Source organism: Euphorbia lathyris, chromosome 2 (assembly GCF_963576675.1).
Source record: "Euphorbia lathyris chromosome 2, ddEupLath1.1, whole genome shotgun sequence".
NCBI classification, from domain to species: domain Eukaryota; kingdom Viridiplantae; phylum Streptophyta; class Magnoliopsida; order Malpighiales; family Euphorbiaceae; genus Euphorbia; species Euphorbia lathyris.
In genome coordinates, this window is record NC_088911.1 from 133,191,043 (window position 1) to 133,210,009 (window position 18,967).

The window sequence follows — 18,967 nt, forward strand, 5'->3', positions numbered from 1 at the left end:
TCTCTCTATTGATTTTACACAAATATGAAAATAAATGTGTATTAAAATTTGCTCTAATTTTCACTTGAAGATTTTCTCTTCTTCGTGTGAAGATTCACTAGTGGAAAAATGACCATTTGCATCGATGCATTTACATCGGCCCTTACAAAGCGCGATGCAAAAGGTTCATTTGCATCGGCCCTTTATTTGGGGCCGTTGCAAAAGGTTCATTTGCATCGGCTCTTTATTTGAGGTCGATGCAAAAAGTTCATTTGCATCGGCCCTTATTAAGAACCAATGCAAATAAACGTATTATTTGCATCGGTCCTTTTAAAAGGGCCGATGCAAATAGTAATTGAACTATTTGCATCGGCCCCTTAAGAAGTAACGATGCAAATAACTACATTATTTGCATCGGCCGTTTATAAAAAGCGATGCAAATAGGGTTCATATAAAATTTGGATTTTAGGGTTAATGTACATATTTGCAGCCGCCTCCCATCTCCCTCCTCTCCTTTTCACAAGATGGAAACTCAGCTCCCTTCCATGGCTGCCTTTTCCACATCCGACTAGGTCAAGGATTTATTCCATCTCTTTCTCTCTAAGTTGGGTTTCCCACTTGCTCTCAGTCTGTATCTCGTTGTAAGGACAGGATTGGTGAAAGGGAGTGTTGAATTAGCAAAATGGGAGTGCTGAACTAGGATTAGTCCGTAGTGGAGTAGCAGTTGCTCTTATTGGACCAATTAGCCCTTCACATCAGTTCGTTTCATCTCTCTTAGGCTGATTAGCTTCATTTGACACTCTGTCTGTACCGTCAAACGCTAGATTTTGATTCAATTTAGGTAAGCTAACTTATTATGTTTGAATGAGAATTTGATTTCATTTTGATGGGGTTTTCTTAAGTTTTGAATGGGTTTAGGGATTTTTCTCTTAATTGATATGAGTTTTAGTTATTTTATAGGTTACAGGTTTTATTGCAATTTGGTGGACTCAAAACCTACCTCACTGTCTCCCCGGATTCCAACCTTGCCATCCTTCTTATTTCTGATATTTTTGGTAAATTTCCCTTCAATCTAGGTCTTGTTATTTGGATTCAGCAGTTATTTCATTTCAGTTTGATATTGAATATGCAAAACTAGCAAATAATGGCTATGTTTTTCCCTCATATGTTTGTTTGATCATGCTTTGTGTTTTCCATTCTTAAAAGTCTGATTTAGATGAGGCTGAAATATAGGTTACTAATTTTGATATTCTGTTTAGCCTCCATTTCTGTGGACAAGCTTTCGTGCTTGTGGAATAAATTTAGACATGACCATAGTTGGCCCTGCTTCAAATTGGAAATTGGTTGGTAATTCAAGGCATAACTTGTGTCTTTATTTTTTTTATATCGCAGGTCCCTGAAGGATTTGAAATGTATGTTCGTCTAATGCTTCTTGGAGAGATAGCCTTTGTCACATTTCTGTTCGTTTGATGCTTCTCCATTAACACTTTCATTTCATGTTTCTTACATTATATGTCATAAATTAGGAAGCAACAATGTTGGACAAATTTTAATATCAGATGCTGCCAAACATTTAACTTCGGTTACTCTGGAATTGAGCAGAAAAATCCCTGCTGTCATTGATCTCAACTCCATTTCCTCTGATATGAAAGTAGTAGCCAAAAGAATTATCTTAAAGAAGCTTATAACTTTATATTTAACTTCGGTTACTCTGGAATTGAGCAGAAAAATCCCTGCTGTCATTGATCTCAACTCCATTTCCTCTGATATGAAAGTAGTAGCCAAAAGAATTATCTTAAAGAAGCTTATAACTTTATAATGAGTATGCCTCTCCAGCCTGATCCGATTGTGTGGAGGACATTGCTCAGCGCCTGCACTGTTCACAATGCCAAAGATAATACAGGTGTAGCTGATAAGGTGATGATGAAGGAATTGCTTCAATTAGAGCCTAGAAGAGCTGTGAATCTTGTGATGGTTGAAAATATGTATGCACTAAAAAGGTCTAAAATTTGAACCTTCACTCTCAAGCCTTTGTTTATCTCAGTGCAACTCTTTATCTACATATTTATAGAGCATGGTTTCCCATTTCTTCATTTATCCTTTATTTTTTTTATGTTTTAAGTAATCATGTATGGACTGTTAGAACCTAGTGCTCTGTATTTAGGAAGAACATAAAACATTCAATTTTGCTGGGAAAAAATCAGTTGTATCCATAATGAATGTTTCTTGAAGTATAGCAATAAACCAACTGTTAGTTTGTAGAACATAGTTTGGGGATATCGTTTTGTTCCGGGTTGCGGTTATATTGTTTGGTTGACCCTGTGTAATGGCTGTCATAAGTCTATTAATGTCTATGTGAACTTCCTTAATTGAAATTAGATGTTTATCTCATCAAGAAAAAGGGAGGTGGTGCTGAAAATGACGATTGGATGCACAAATTGCAGTTCAAAATGTTGTGAGGATTATGTGTGCAGGTAATTCATGTTCCAAGTTTAATTTGGTATTGCTAGGTCAATTGTCTTTTATTATTTTATCTTATTAGTTACTGGAATTTCTAGATGGTGCATTTTATCTAATTTATTATGCTATTGTTCTGCTACACGATGATGTTGCCATGTGTATTGCTTCTAGTAATTAAATTTTATCTCTTTGTTATCTAACAAATCAAATTTGAATAATCAATAATATATTAAATGTGAATTTATAAAGAAAAGGGAAGAAAGAAAAGAATGATCTTTCTATATTTTATATTTATAGATATACAAATATATTTGCTTGTTCAGCATATAGCATTAATTAAATTAGTTCCATGCTTTTCTTGTTTCCACACTTGTAATTATGCCTTTAAACCTAACTAAATATTAATTAGTAAATTCAGCTCTTGAGAAGAGCACACATGCATTTGTTAGCTAATTTACAAAAGTTTGAAGTTGCTCCATTCAGTACTCGTTTAACTATCATCATCAAATCTTTATTTTTCTTGTATTAATTTATATTGTGACTTTGAAAAACCGAAAGATATTAACTAGTGATAAATTGCAGGGATAATGAGACCTCCTTGTTGTGGTAAGCTGAATGTGAAAAAAGGAGTTTGGACTCCGAAGGAAGATGCTAAGATGGTTGCTTATGTGTCTAAGCGTGGCACTAGAAATTGGACTGATCTTCCCAAGAAAGCAGGTTGCTTCTTCTTCTTTTCTGTTTTTCTTTTCGGATTGAATATATCGATCGCATAATACCGTTATGAAACCACAATTCCAATTTGTTTTATTTAGAAAAAACTTGCATATGTGAAAGTGCAGGATTTAGGAGATGTGGGAAGAGTTGCAGGCTTAGGTGGATTAATTACCTGAGGCCTGATCTAAAGCATGACAACTTCACTCTCCAAGAAGAAGAGCTCATTGTTAGGCTTCATTCAGCCATAGGTAGCAGGTCGGCACAGAGTTTGATTCTTTTGGTACTTATTTTGAATTATTGGTACAGAGTTTGGCGATAGAAGCTTCAAGTTCCCCACATATTAGTTCTGCTGCACCAACTGCTATAGTGAGCAGCACAAGTTCAAGTGTGCCAATGGACTATTTTGAAGGGTACGTACTTTTTTAATGCCAGTGTGTTTTTTTGATTTGTATTGACCTGCTATTTGTAAGATGTTTCTATTCCTGAAATTTTTGTCAATTCCAGAATATAAGTGAATATGGTTCATGTGATTCACAATTGCATTTATCAAAAATTTAAATTTTATGTTTCTTGTAAGTTGATGATATTATTGTTTGTATAGAGCTCCATTCAATCCAAATTTAAATATTTCACTATTTACAAAAAAACCGTCACAAATTCTGTCAAAAAAAAGTCATTTGCGTCTGCTCTTTAAAAAGTGTGATGCAAATGATACAACATTTGCATCGGCCCTTTAAAGAATGTGATGCAAAAGCTAAATCATTTGCATCGGCCCTTTTAAAGGGCCGACGCAAATGCCACATCAATTGCATCGGCCATTTTAAAGGGCCGATGCAATTAAGATGCATTTGCATCGGCCCTTTTAAGGGACCGACGCAAATGCTACAATCATTTGCATCGGCCAACGGCCGATGCAAACGCATTTGCATCGAGGGCTTTTGCATCGGCCACTGGCCGATGCAAATGGCCATTTTTCCACTAGTGATTAGTTGTGAAAATGGACTCTTGGCTTGGCTTTTATAGTGGACCATTTGGAGAAGACCATTTGAAATTCAAAATAGAAGTTGGAGGGAAAATCCTCTTCTATCTCTTATCTTCTAAAATGCTTATGTCCACTATGCCAGTTTATCCATAAGGGGAAAGTTGTCATTGATAAAATCAAGCTTCTATCGATCGTTGAACAATGCGTCAATGATCGTCTTCTAACTTCTAGCATTGCAAACTTCCAGTTTGAATCTTTCCATTAATTGATAGAGAGAGACGTTTCTATGACAGGATCCTGTCTTCTGTCAGTTTTGCTTCTTTCTAGAAGGCTTCCAGAAGTATCTTTCCTAAAATATATATGTGACACACTTCTCACAGCATGTGAATTAAAATTCCAGAGGCATAATGTTTCGTAACTTTATGACACGTCGTGTCAGGACTCTGTAAGGCTGGTCAACAGATGAATAAGAGGTCAACACGAAGTGCCAAATAGTTACACGTCGTGTGACTCACTTTTTCAATATTGTGTAAACTCTCAATTCAAAGTGTAATTTATAGTTCACCCGTGGTAAATTTTTTGTATAAATACAGGTGATTAGCACCCGTTCAATATTTCATTATGATTTTCATGCTTTATAGTATCTTTAAACTTTAAGAGCTTCACTATTGTAAATTTCCTTCATCCTCCTGACAAAATTTTGAATCCACCATTCCCTCCTCATGCTCGAGAGATTTACCTCCAAGCCCAAAAGAGATGATTTGAGTCCAATTAGTTAGTTCTAAAGGGCCGCATTCTCTTCCTTTTACTTGCTTGTACTCACTCTAAGTGCTAGGTTTGGTTTTATTTCATCAATTTATCTTCACAATATAACACATATTTTACAATTTGATTTACATTACACTTGTTATTATCCTTTCTTGCTTTGATTCTCATAATTGATTATAATGTAGGTCAATTACAATCTCTAAAACTAACTAAGATTCATATATGTGTTGTCTTATCGGGTTTGACAACTAGAAACCTGTAAGAATTGACAAGTCATGGAACTTACGTGTCCTAATTTCTGAATTAGCTAGAGTTAGTGTCGCTTTTCCAAATGAATCACGAACTAAGAACTTAACAGAGTTCATTGGTTTATTCCTAACCTTCTTTGTAAGATTAAATATTACTTGTTGTATAGTTTGAAATATTGTTCTTTACGCATTCTAATTTATCATAACTTATTTCATCACATAAGGGTTTAAAGCTAAAATCTGTCTCACCATAGTATAGGAATAATTTTGTAGTACTTAATACACACAAAAGCCCAAAGTTATTTACCGCTTAGATAACGTGGTAAAGCCAAGTAGTTTGGTACTTGTGGTGTAAATCTTGTGGATTTGATACCTGGACTTAAACTAGATTTACGACTTGATAATGACAGGGTACACTTATCCTTTAGTTGAGCCGTTCGATCGCATAACTCGCAATTATCTCACCAGTAGGCCAACTGTAGTATGAAATATGTACATAACCTTACAACTACAAGTATTCTTAAATGCGTTCTATATTTATTATATATACATCGTCTAATGATATTTATCTTTATTCAATAACAAATAAATTACAATTATCAGTTTTTCCTCTGACGTTATTGGGAAGTTAAATTTTTTATCATTAGTGTAAGAAATAGTTAAATTTTATCCTCATATTAATCCTAGCTCAGTTTTACTGCTTTTTAGGAATGTAATATTATTGGGGAAAATGAGTAATATTCACTGCCATTTGAATCATCATCATTGTCCTTAATGAAAGATTCATTTGCATCTGCATCTAACTTTGAACTTTGTTCAGTGTGACCATCACTTTTTTATACTTCTACACTATGATCATCACTATTGATGTTACCAAGTTGATTTCTCGTCGGAGCTCCACCTGTGGGTGGCGTCGTTGGGTTCGGGGGGACTCCGATGATAAAGTCAGTAAAATGTATAAATGGATAAAACAAAAGCACGAAGGGAATGGTATTGGAAAGTGTGTACCTCAATAGCTTGGGGTGCAAGTCTATTTATACTAGGTTTAGTCGTAACCCTCGATTTGGTAACCAGAAAGTCCCCATTAATACCTCATTAATGGTGGTTACTGAGTTCATTCAAGTTCAGCCATAACAGCTCATTAATGGGCTTTTACTTGTCTTTAATGATGTCGGTTGTCCCAAGGAAATATCCTCCAAGAGGTGGTGATTACTAGCCTCTTTATTGCGTTTGACCATCTGAGGCGTATCCAGGACTCCATTGACCCGCCAGTTTCTACAGTTTGCTTCATACACCTTTATTCTGGCGTATCTCTGGTTCGTTGTCGTTTGGTTAATTTCCATTTTGGTCCTTCGATAATATCTGGATGTTATCAACTATCTGCACTATCAAGATCTGACTGTCCTGTTTCATTCTGTGCCTCTACTTGCATTGTTTGTAACTCTACTTTCTCTATTTCATCATCCCGTTGCGTTGTTTATGTGTGTTCTTTCTTCATTAATGAAGTTAAGTAATGTGTTAATTGGTGGTTTTCACCTGGTCAGAACTGACCAACCAAATTTGGTCAATCACTATTAGATCTAGTAAATGTGAATCTAAACCTTACCATAATAAATTTAAATCCAATGGTGATTGACCAAATTCACCTAGTCAGTCACTGACCAGGTGAACATTACTATTGTATTAAAACTTTTATTTGCGACACTGGCCATGTTGGCCCCATTTTCCATGTAACTCGTCAGTTGGGACCCACACGTATTTGCTTCTTCAGTTTTATCAATGTAAACACCAACAATTTTGACTTTTCCCTTACAAATTAACTATAAAGATCACACTAAATCATTATTCCCTCTGTTTCATAATATTTGTCTTTCTAGAGTTGTTCCATAATGTTTGACGTTTTGATTCAATACATGCACATTAATTGTTGTTTATCAAATATACCCCTATTTGAGTTTCCTTTTTATTTTAGGAATAGATAAAAATTAATTAATGGATGCAATTAATATAAGGATAACAAAGTCTTTTAGTTAACATTAATTGCATTTCTTAATTCTTGTACCTTAATCTTAAAAGACAACTATCATGGAACAGAGGAAGTATTTAACTGTATTAACCCACCACTCCGTACATTTTTATAGTAGATGGAACCATGTTTTATGTATCCCATATCTCTAACAATCCACAACAAATTAATGGTTGTTAACTTATCATTATATACGTTCCTCCTTTTCTATACTACCACCAATACATTTTAGTTCACTCAGTTCTTTCACTACCTTCCCACCATGATGTAAATCTAAATTATAATCGCCCTTTTTTAACTACTAATAAGTAGGAAAAAAACACAAAAAAACTAAGATTCTTAGTAGGCAAATCACACAAAGGGTGTTAGAATCTAAAATCCAAAGTGACAGAAAAAAGCATCTCACATATGCAAGAATGACACTTAGTTTAATAATCTAACACTTGCCCATATTGTTCACAATATATCATGAGAATACCTAGTTACTAAATTGCAGGTGATCAAACCAAAATAACACAACTAATTCATAGAACAAATAACTACAACACTAAGCTCATTAAATATGACTGCCTTGTTGAGAATTAATTCAAATCTGATTAAATCATTTGAGCAGCTGACTTAGTCTCTTAATAGTTGTATTATTTTAAATATCTGTTCCTTGATTTTTCGAGCTGTAGTTCCTCAAATATCTCTCCATTAGTTGAGAGTTTTAGCTTTTTAGTTTACTCTGCAATCCTATTTATAAGCACTTCTTTTCCTTTGATAATTAAGCAATAAAGGCACAAAGCTTCAGAATATATTCCAAGTTCCTGCATTTCTTCTTGCAATTCCTAACAAAAGTGGTATCAGAGCCACGTTCGGTTGTAACTGGGCGTGCTTATGGCAAAAAACAATACCCTAAATATTTCCCAACCAGCAATTCCTATTTTCAAAGGAGATTGCTATGAATTCTGGAGCATCAAGATGAAAACCTTGTTCAGATCTCAAGACTTGTGGGATTTAGTGGAAAATGGGTGTCCTAATGAAAATGATGATGCAAAGTTAAAGGAAAACAAGAAGAAGGATGCAAAAGCCATGTTCTTTATTCAGCAGGTTGTTCATGATTCAATCTTCACTAAAATTTCAGCAGCAAACACTGCCAAAGAAGCTTGGACAACCTTTCAGACAACCTTCCAAGGCTCCTCGAAGGTAATCACGGTAAAACTCCAATCCTTTCGTCGTGATTTTGAAACTTTACAAATGAAGAATAGAGAATCAGTACAGGACTACCTTACAAGGGTTGATGCTATTGTCAATCAAATGAGATCCTATGGAGAGGAAATTAAAGATCAAATCATTGTTGCAAAGGTGTTGAGGAGCCTGAATTCAAAGTTTGATCATATAGTGGCACCAATAGAGGAGTCTAACGACTTGGCAACTTACACATTTGATGAACTAATAGGATCTCTACAATCCCATGAGGTGAGACTGAAGAAATATGAACCAGATGAAGAAAAGGCCTTTCATGTGAAAGGCGTCTAGCAGAGGATGTGGAAGAGGAGGTTATCGTGGAAGAGGTGGCCGAGGCAGAGGACGTGAAAACAACAGAAGCAATATCCAATGTTATTATTGCCAACAATATGGGCATGTTCAAGCTGAATGTTGGAAAAGAGATCGAGAAACGCATGCAAGTTATGTTGTTCAAGAAGAGCATGAAGAAGAAGAGGAGGAGGCCAAGTTGTTCATGGCCTATCATGATGATACAAAGATCATTAGTGATATTTAGTGCCTTGATAGTGGGTGTTCCAATCACATGAATAACGAAAAGTCTTTATTCAAGGATTTTGATGATTCCTACAAGTTGAAGGTGAGAATTGGTGACAATAAGCAGATGCAAGTTGAAGGAAAAGGAACTGTGGCAATAAACAATGGGCATGGTAATGTCAAGTTTCTATATAATGTTTATTTCATTCCTTCTTTGTCACATAATTTGTTGAGTGTTGGGTAGTTAATTGGGAGCGGTTTTTCTCTTTTGTTTGATGATAATTCATGTGAATTAAAGAGAAAAATCTGGTCATGTTGTAGTTAATGTTTCTATGACTAGAAACAAATTATTTCCTCTTGCTATTTCTAGTGTAGAGTGTCATGCTCTTGTTGTCAAAGAAAACAATGAATCCACACTTTGGCACTTGAGGTATGGGCATTTAAATGTCAAGGGGCTGAAATTGTTGAGAGAAAAAGAAATGGTGAATGGGCTGCCTCAAATTTATTGACTTAAATTATGTGAGGGTTCTGTCTATGGAAAACAAAGCAAACGTCCTTTTCCTATAAACACGTCTTGGAGGGCGTCTAAAACTCTTGAATTAGTGCATGCGGACTTATGTGGTCCAATGAAAACTGCATCATTTAGCGGGAGTCGGTATTTTTTGCTTCTTACTGATGATTACAGCCGCATGAGTTAGGTGTACTTTCAAGAACTCAAGTCAGAAACATTCTCCAATTTCAAAAAGTTTAAGGCCTATGTCGAGAAGCAAAGTGGCACACTCATTAAGGCGCTTTGAACTAACAAAAGTGGTGAGTTTTTATCTAAAGAATTCTCTGCATTTTGTGAAGAAAATGGCATTCACAGGGAATTGACAACACCTTATACACCACAACAAAACGGTGTGGCCGAACGCAAGAACGACACAGTGGTAGAGATGGCAAGAAGCATGTTGACAGCAAAAAAATCTTCCAAATGTTTTTTAGGCAGAAGCAGTAGCCACATCAGTCTATCTACTAAATTTATCTCCAGCAAAAGTTGTCTTAAATCAAATCCCATATGAAGCTTGGAGAGGAAGAAAGCCTTCGGTAAGCCACTTACGTATATTTGGTTGTATTGCTTATGCTTTAATTGATTCTCATAATGGTAGTAAACTTGATGATAAATCAGCAAAATGCATTTTTGTTGGTTACTATGATCAATCTAAAGCATATAGGCTATATAACCCGATTAGTGGCAAAGTGATCATTAGCAGGAATGTTGTTTTTGATGAAGAGGAAAGATGGGTATGGAATGAAGAATCAAATTGTGTTAAGGATGTTGTAATTGAAAATGAAGCTCCACAGAACACATCTGGACTTGTCAGTTCAACTTCAACAACCTCTATATCCTCTAACAGCAGCAACTCATCAAGTAATTCCATTAATTCAGCATTAACAAGCTCCATTCATTCAGCCTCAACAAATTCCACATCCTCCCAATCAAGCAGTAATAACTCATCAGATGAAGAAACTGCACTAAGAAAATTCAGATCATTGAAAGATATTTATGAGGCTCCACAAGCTTTGTTAGTTGCTGATCCGACAAACTTTGGAGAAGCTATAGATAAAGAAGAATGGTGTAAAGCAATGAAGGAAGAATTGGAGGCAATTAAGTAAAATGCAACCTGTGAATTGGTGAAGCTGTCGGAAGGGAAAAACGTCATTGGAGTCAAGTGGGTGTTCAGAACTAAGTACAACTCTGATGGAGAAATTCAAAAACATAAGGCGAGACTCGTGGTCAAGGGATACAGCAGCAAGGTATCGACTATGAAGACACTTTTTCTCTTGTTGCACGTTTTGAAACGGCAAGAACTCTTCTAGCCTTGGCTGCTCAACTCAGATTAACTGTTTTATCAATTTGATGTTAAGTCTGCCTTTTTAAATGGTGAGTTGGAAGAAGAAGTTTATGTAGCCCAACCGGAACGCTTCATTCAAGGGGGAGAAGAAAAGGTGTATAGGTTGAAAAAAGCTCTTTATGGCTTAAAGCAAGCCTCACGTGCATGGTACAACAAGATTGATTCTTATTTCCAAAAGAATGAGTTTGAAAGAAGCAAGAATGAGCTTACACTTTATTTGAAGAAAGTTGGTAAAAACTTTCTCATTGTTTGCCTTTATGTAGATGATACTATCTATATGGGTTCCTCTTCCTTAATTGAAGAATTTAAAGTTTCCATGAAAAACAAATTTGAGATGTCAGATTTGGGTGAATTACATTATTTTCTTGGTTTGGAAGTGATACAAGCTGCTGATTGGATTTTTGTTCATCAAAAGAAATATGCTACTGATCTTCTCAATAGATTTAACATGCTCAATTGTAAAGTTGCTGCTACACCAATGAATTTGAATGAGAAATTGCATCTGGAAGATGGGACTGAACCAGCTGATGCAAGATATTTCAGAAGGTTGGTAGGAGGTTTGATATATCTAACTCACACTCGACCAGATATTGCTCATTTTATGGGAGTAATTTCCAGGTTCATGCATTCTCCATCAAAACATCATCATGGAGCAGTGAAAAGAGTCATGCGCTATATTGCTGGATCACTTGATTTTGGTTTATTGTATAATCATGTTGTTAATTTCAAATTGATTGGCTTTACTGACAGCGATTAGGTCGGGTGTTTGGATGATCGGAAGAGTACAACAAGCTATACATTCAATCTTGGTTCAGGTGCCATCTCTTGGAGCTCAAAAAACAACCAATAGTAGCTTTGTCATCTTTAGAAAGTGAGTATATGGCTGCAACTTCGACAGCATGTCAATCTGTATGGATGAGAAGAATTCTTGAAGAACTTGGTCATGAACAAAGGGAAGCAACTCAGATTTTCTGTGATAATAAAGCAGCAATTTTCATGACTAGAAATCCAGCTTTCCACAGTAGAACCAAACATATAAGCATTCGTGTTCACTTCATCAAAGATCTTATAGCTAAAGGGAAAATTGGTTTATTTTATTGCAACACAGAGCAGCAAGTTGCAGACATCCTCACTAAGTCTCTTCCTCGTGACAAGCATGTTTATTTCAGGTCTCGACTTGGAGTTTGTAGGTTTGAATTCAGGGAAGGTGTTGAGAATTAATTCAAATCTGATTAAATCATTTTAGCAGCTGACTTAGTCTCTTAACAGTTGTATTATTTTAAATATATATTCCTTGATTTTCTGAGTTGTAGTTCCCCAAATATCTTTCCATTAGTTAAGAGTTTTTAGCTTTTTAGTTTGCTCTGTAATCCTATTTATAGGCACTTCTTTTCCTTTGATAATTAAGCAATAAAGGCACAAAACTTCAGAATATATTCCAAGTTCCTGCATTTCTTCTTGCAATTCCTAACATGCCTCTCTTGATCTTGCATGTGTGGTTTCTTACAAATTGCCAAATCTTGCAATGCGCTATTACTGAGAGGAATAATTTGTACTCATTCTGTCAATTTTCAGTAATAATGCATGTAGGAAAAAAAATATCACTTTTGATTGAGACAAAATGAGACTTGAAAGAAAATTAAGATTCAGAGACTATGGAGAGAATCCATTTCAGAATTGCAAAATGAATGAGGGAGAAAAGTGGGTTTCTTCTTCTAACGGAAACAAATAAGTGCATTTTTGTCATTTCCTTGAAATTATTTAAGGGAAGCACGTTACAGATGGGTGAGTCAAACGAAAGATCTATGGTCACCTCTTTTTCGGTTGAGGCAAAATAAGGGACATATTATTTCACTTTAAGCAAGTTGGAGTGACTAATCATTTTAAGTTTAGGGGGGAGATAAAGTGACCAAATTGGAAAAGTTTATTATGTACTGACATTATTTTATTAGTTAAGATTGAAGTGATACGAATTAATTGGCTAGGTACATGGATGATGTGGTACGCAAAAAAATAATTGAATTATGTTAAGAACCTTATAACTTACCCTACAAGAATTCTTAAATGTGTTTCATATTTATTATATATGAGTGATTTTCATCTGGTCAGTGAAAACTATTGTTATTATATATACATCATCTAATAATAATTTTCTTTCTTCAATAAAAAAAAAGAAATGACAATATTCAATTTTGCCCTGGAAAGTTCCATTTTATCATTTATAGGTCTGTGTTGTGCACGCTATAAGCTCAATAGGCATTTGTATGTGGGGGTGTGTCACAAATTAATATGAGATCAATGATTGGACCTTAACTATAAGCTTGAGCTTTTAGTTCAATTTGCTCCATGACATGGTATCAAAGCCTCTTAGACCAAACTGTCAATTGGTGGGATGGGCATGTGTTGTGCACGCTACAAACTCAATTGACATTTGAGTGTGGGAGTGTGTCAGAGATTAGTATGAGATCTATAATTGCGTCTTAGCTATAAACTCGAGCTTTTAGTTCAATTAGTTTCATGACCTTCAAGCCCAACAGACATTTGCGTATGGAGGTGTGTCAGATCTTAATATAAGATCTATGATTGTACCTAACTATTATTTACTCCTTTTCAAGAATGTAATATTATTAAGAAAATACAAATTTAAGCTAATATTTATACTATTTTGTATTATAATAATATTAAGGGTAAATTTGACTATTATAAAAAAAAGTCTTTGTTAAGTAATTAATTTTAGAAAAAAAAATCAAAAGGTATAACTTACCCATTTATTTAAGAAATTGGAATTGGTTTATTTATTTGAATATAAATTCAATATTATCGGTAAAAAAATGAGTAATAAAGCCAACAAAAAAATGATAGTTTATACGATTTTTCGGTTTGAGATTCGTCGGGAATATAGGGCTGTAATAGAACTGAGCCGAACTGATATTTGGCCTACTCAAGCTCGGCTCGTCATAATGTTAACAAGCTCGAGCTGATCTTCGAGCTCAAATTTGTGTTTGAGCTCGGCTAGTTTTGAAGCTCGTTCGTTCACGAGTCAGCTCGTTTATCTTGTTCACGATCTTAGCTCGTGAGCTGCTCATTTATTTTATTCACGAACTTGATTGAGAGCAGCTCGTTTCTTTTTGCACTAACAAAATAATATCAAATAAAATAATAGTATATTTAGCAAATGAAATATAACTTTACATGCATAAACATAAATAACCTCATTTTAGTCACTAAATAAAAAAATACAGTAAGGAGAGGAATGTGAAAATGAAAAGAGACAGGTGAGGAGAAGAAGTGAATGTGATGAAAACATAAAGTGATCTGATGATGATTTAAAAAAAAAACTAAATCAATGTTGTTTGTCAACATTATAATTGACCTTAGTTATGAACTTGTTCACAAGTCTATAATTGAGTCTTCTCGCAAGCTTTCGAGCCGAACTTTTCCATGTCCAACCTCAGCTCATTTAAGAATCAAGCCTCTAAACCGTATTCGTTAGCGGCTCTTTCGTAAATCGAGCCGATTCTAGCCAAACTTTTATTGAGCCCACTAACGAGCGGCTCAGTCATTAAAACCCTAGCGGGGAACCTGAATTCTCTCTCAATTAAAGCTTTCTGCATATGCTAGGACATGAAGTCGATATCTAACTTAAGCGACTTGTGGTTCTTAACAACTCAAGCCACCTTAATTGGGTTAAGCCAAAATTTCTTCTCAAATAGTATTGCCATATAGAAAAATAATAAGCAACATATCCATAAACCAAAATTGAATTAACTAATCAACAACTCACACATATATATAAGAATAATTAATAATATCAAAAAGGATATAAATTTTGCTCTCCTCCTCCATGTTCTCTACAATTCAATGCATACCATTATTATAAGGCACACCGGATTTAGGAATCCAAGTATCACCTTCAATAAATTTTCCGGCCGTAAACCATTCAGCATCTTTAGCATTGATCTTATGAATTCCCTTCCAATTAGCCCTCTTTGAAGTATCAGAACCAGCTCCTTTATTCTCAAACTCACCAAAAAAACAAGTATCTTTCCCCCAAGAGCCCATAAACCCTAACCATCCCTCAGGATCAATCACATCTTCAATCAGCGTTTGCATAATAATTGTTCTCGCAAATGGCCGTTGAGGTCTGCCGAGAAAAGCTGGGTTTGTCTCTTTCATGGGTAAATATTCTTTAGATCCTGTAATTGTGCTGTTTTGGATCACAAATCCGGTTGGTTCCCGTGATTCGTTTCTCTGTTGGGCTATGATTGTGGGTTTTTGGAGGTCAATTGGTTTTCTGATTACGATTTCGGAATCTTGGATTACGGTGGCTGAGTCGCCGAAGATTATGTCCACTGTCCCGGAGATTTTGCAGTTACGGTAGAATTGACGGTAAGTTAGGGCATAGAGTGTGTTTTGGTAACCGTCGATGTGGCAATTGTAGAAGATTGACATGTCGCTTTCTACTAGAAGTGCTACTGCTTGATGTCCGATTGCTCCGGCGGTGTTCTCGAATCCGATGTCTTTGGCGACGAAATGAGCTCCACCGACAGCTGTAATGATCAAATTTTGATTACATTCACCAAATGAGTAAAGTTTAGAATTAAGAGTCCATTTATAGGGATTTTGCTCCCATTTTGGGTTTTATGAAAATTTATTCTTATTGCACATGGTTTGACATACTATCCACTGTCGGTCTCTATTAAGTAAGGTCGAAACCGGAAGCTTTTCTACCGATTTTATTTTATAAAGAAATCCGTAGATTAGTTACCGGTTTCATAAAAAAAATTAATTTTTTGTTTTGTTAATTTAACTGAAACGGGTAGTTAGGGCCCGTTTATTTTATCTACTGTTTGTTGTTGCTATTTGTTGTTTACTGTTACGGTTTGTTGTTTGCTGTTGCTGTTACGGTTTGTTGTTTGCTGTTGGAAAAAACTGCTTTTTCAAAAAGCAGAGATTCTTTGCTTTTGTAAAAAGCTGCTTTTCGGGTGTAAAAGGCAAACAAGAGATCACTAACCAAACACCTAATAATGCTTTTCAATTGTAAAAGGCAAATAGGAGGTCCCTAACCAAACACCTAAAACTCTCTATTTTGAAGTGAAAAGGCACACCCCCTTAGTCTACTAGTTTCACTTTTATATTAAAATCGATGCTAATGTAATCTTTGAAGGCTTTTCAAAATTTTAAATAAAAATTTCAGAAATGATATATTTTATAAATTTTAATTTAATTTTAGCTCTTAACTATATATTTTTAAATTCATTAATTAAATATTTTCTTGTCAAATTAGTTAATAGTGAACATCTAATTCCGTTAAAAATGTTTTATTCTTTTAAATTGTGAGTTTGAAATTATATTTTTTACGGGTTTTTTTATTGTCATGCTACAATTTGAATTATGGTTTTTACAGTTTGAAATTATAAATTTAACCATAACGTTTTCAAACAAGATCAATTTTAGCCTTACATTTTTTAAAATCGAAAAAAATGGTTTAACTGTTATTTAATTGTCACATCGAATCTTCCAAACGAGTCTATCGATAATTGATGTTTGGAATATCTGAAATAACGATTAAATAACAGTCAAAACAGTTTTTTCAAATTTCCGGTCACGTTAGGTTAAAATTGATTTTGCTTATAAATATTAGCTTTAAATTTATATTATTTCGTATATTAGGACTAAATAATTATTTTTTTAAAATTAAATAGTATAGTTTAAAGATTAATAGTTTGAAGTTAAATTAAAAAAAAAAAAAGTAAAAGTAAAAGGACTAACTTTAACTTTAAATTTTTCTTTTGAAAAATTTGAAAATCTTGTTATGGAACAATTGATCAAAAGCTTTGAAAAAAATAATATTAGATGAAACCGATAGACTAGCTACCGGTTTCAATAAAAAAAAATTAAAAAATTATGTTATTATGAAACCGGTGGATTTTTTTGCAATCTAAAATCGTGTACACAAACTATCGGTTTCCGTCTTAATTAGCAGAGACCTATAATGGATAATATGCTAAACCAGAACCCTTATTAGGATTAAATCCTCCTTAGGACCCCAAATGGAGGTAAAATATCCCATTTATAGAAAATGGTCTCAGACTAAGCTAGTTCAGGACTATGTTGTAAGAACAATTTTGATTATAGTGTTTCTGCGTTTCGTCTCCTTATCCATGTCCATTTTGTGTCCATATCTATTTTTGTTTCTGGGTTATTTTTTAAAAAGTTATGAATTAAAAATAATGTTTCCTATATCTGCGTATCCATCTCGGTTTCCGTATCCATATGCTTCCGGATTATTCAGATTGCACCACGTAATAAACTTTCTATTATGATTCGAGATTAACAGTTCATTTAATACGTGTAGTGTCATTTTAATTTATGAATCAAGTTATTGAGAAATAGATACTTACCAACAGTTGCGGTGTTAAGTGTAGGCAAACCCTTAGCAAAGCAAAGTTCGCCGGAGATAACCGTCTTCTTGGGACCATCTCCGACCAACACAATATTAGTCATGTTCCTAGTAAATTCAACCTTCTCCTTATAAACTCCGGCCTTAACATGAATAACAAAAGGAGTCTGTTTATTCATCGGAACAAACTTAATCGCCTCCTTAATACTCTTATATTGACCACTTCCGTCCAGAGCAACTTTAATATCAGCCTTAATGGTATCCGGAGCAGCAGCCAGAAGTCTCCTTTTCGACGGAGAAACCCAAGCAGGTAACCCATCATTATTACTCGTAGCAAGAAGTTTCCGGCCACCAAGTTCCGGGATATTCAACTCATCAAGAATTGAAGAAAGTCCGGTGACCATAGCAAGACCGTTAGCGGTTAACATGGAAGAACTCAATAAGAGTTTTTTCATCTTTTTCCCGGTTTCTCCGGTGGTGTTATCAAAACCTTCTATACAGGTTTGTTGATAAGTTATGGTGGCGCTTAACCAGATTTTCAGATTATCAATATACTCGTCGATTTTATTTATATCAAACTCGCCGACGCTTTGGAATGAAGCTTTTAGATCTTCAATTGCAATGTTCATCATGATTTTACAATTCGCAAGGGCTTGTTTGGCTAATGGATCTTTTTCAGCTTCGGCGATAGCCGAAGAATTAGCAAGTGCGACTTTTAGGGCATCGACGGCGACCTGAAAACCTGCCTGAACAAGGGCGTGGGGATCGGTTGTGTTTCCGGCAGCTCTTGACAGGCTGCTCTCGCAAGTCTTTTGGTAATCTGTCGGTTGACAAATTGCTTGAATTGATTTTGTTGAGGTTGAAATTGATGGTCCGGCTCCGTCGTCGTCGTCTTTTTCATCGCCGTTGCTGACACCAACTGTGACAGCAACCACCATAGCCACTAGGATCAAGGATGAGACGCCGATGATGGCGAATTTCTTCTTCCCGTCGTTGTCGTTGTTGTCCGTCATTTTTTTAGAATTTAAAAAATTGTGAGAATGGAATTGGAAAACAAAATTTGAAAAAATGGGAAATATTTATTTGGGTAAATTCAGAGCTCTCTTAGGGCTCTTTATTGAGTAAAAAGATGAAGATACTCTTTATATGCCCCAAGGGCTCTGGTTTGATTATTATCAGGAGATGGAAACTCCAATTTTTTTTTATATGGTTTGATTTCTCTAAAAATAGATTTTCTTTTTTCTGTTACTGAATTTGATTGGAGTGTTACGAGGGTGGTCTAATTTTTTGAATGATTTTCCAAGATTTGAGGAGCAAGAGAGACTTGGGTTATTTAAGGAACATGTCAGTTTTGACTTCTTCAATTCTGTCTTCGTCAGTTCGTTCGATATTCAGGACTGGAACTAATATCTTCGAGCAAGACATTCCTAGCAACCGGGACAGTTTCTCAGGCGGAATATCAGTGAAGACATCCAATGCTGGAATATTGTTGTTCCCGACAAAATGGAGATTTGGATGGGGTGGGAGAAGATAAACACAGATGACTCTAGGAGAGAAGAGGTTGACCGTATAGTAGCAGGTGGCCTTCTAATGGATGGTTGGGGAGGTGGCTTCGTGTATAATATTGGTCGAGAAAGCTCTTTGGTAGTATCGGAAATCATACACCCGACTAATAGAAATCGCATATACCAGTATATAGAAGATGATTGGTGTAACGGAAAAAATGTACATTTATGGTATGAATTGATC

The 18,967-nt window shown here is 35.1% G+C and overlaps 2 protein-coding genes across 9 annotated transcripts; one reads left to right on the forward strand and one right to left on the reverse strand.

The window, feature by feature from the left end:
* The first annotated feature begins 477 nt into the window (after positions 1-477).
* On the forward strand, positions 478-4,988 carry LOC136216898 (transcription factor MYB35-like). 8 transcript variants are annotated; one of them, XR_010683400.1, is made up of 8 exons: positions 478-820; positions 940-1,034; positions 1,372-1,979; positions 2,144-2,185; positions 2,359-2,453; positions 3,022-3,156; positions 3,279-3,563; positions 4,429-4,988. XR_010683400.1 is itself a non-coding variant. In XM_066003442.1 (5 exons), exons 3-5 carry the CDS (start codon positions 2,444-2,446, stop codon positions 3,470-3,472), a joined length of 339 nt encoding a protein of 112 aa, XP_065859514.1. In that variant the 5' UTR covers positions 478-820; positions 940-1,034; positions 1,372-2,443; the 3' UTR covers positions 3,473-3,706. The 8 variants fall into 8 exon arrangements, 1 of the variants encoding a protein (XP_065859514.1); XR_010683396.1 differs by having other exon boundaries at positions 1,372-2,185; XR_010683398.1 differs by having other exon boundaries at positions 2,144-2,453.
* Positions 4,989-14,673: 9,685 nt separating this feature from the next.
* Positions 14,674-18,359, reverse strand: LOC136217505 (putative pectinesterase/pectinesterase inhibitor 28). Its single transcript, XM_066004097.1, has 2 exons — positions 17,220-18,359; positions 14,674-15,365 (listed from the first exon to the last, which is right to left on the reverse strand). The coding sequence occupies exons 1-2, from the start codon at positions 18,229-18,231 to the stop codon at positions 14,674-14,676; spliced, it is 1,704 nt and encodes a 567-aa protein (XP_065860169.1). The 5' UTR covers positions 18,232-18,359.
* Between the last annotated feature and the right edge of the window lie 608 nt (positions 18,360-18,967).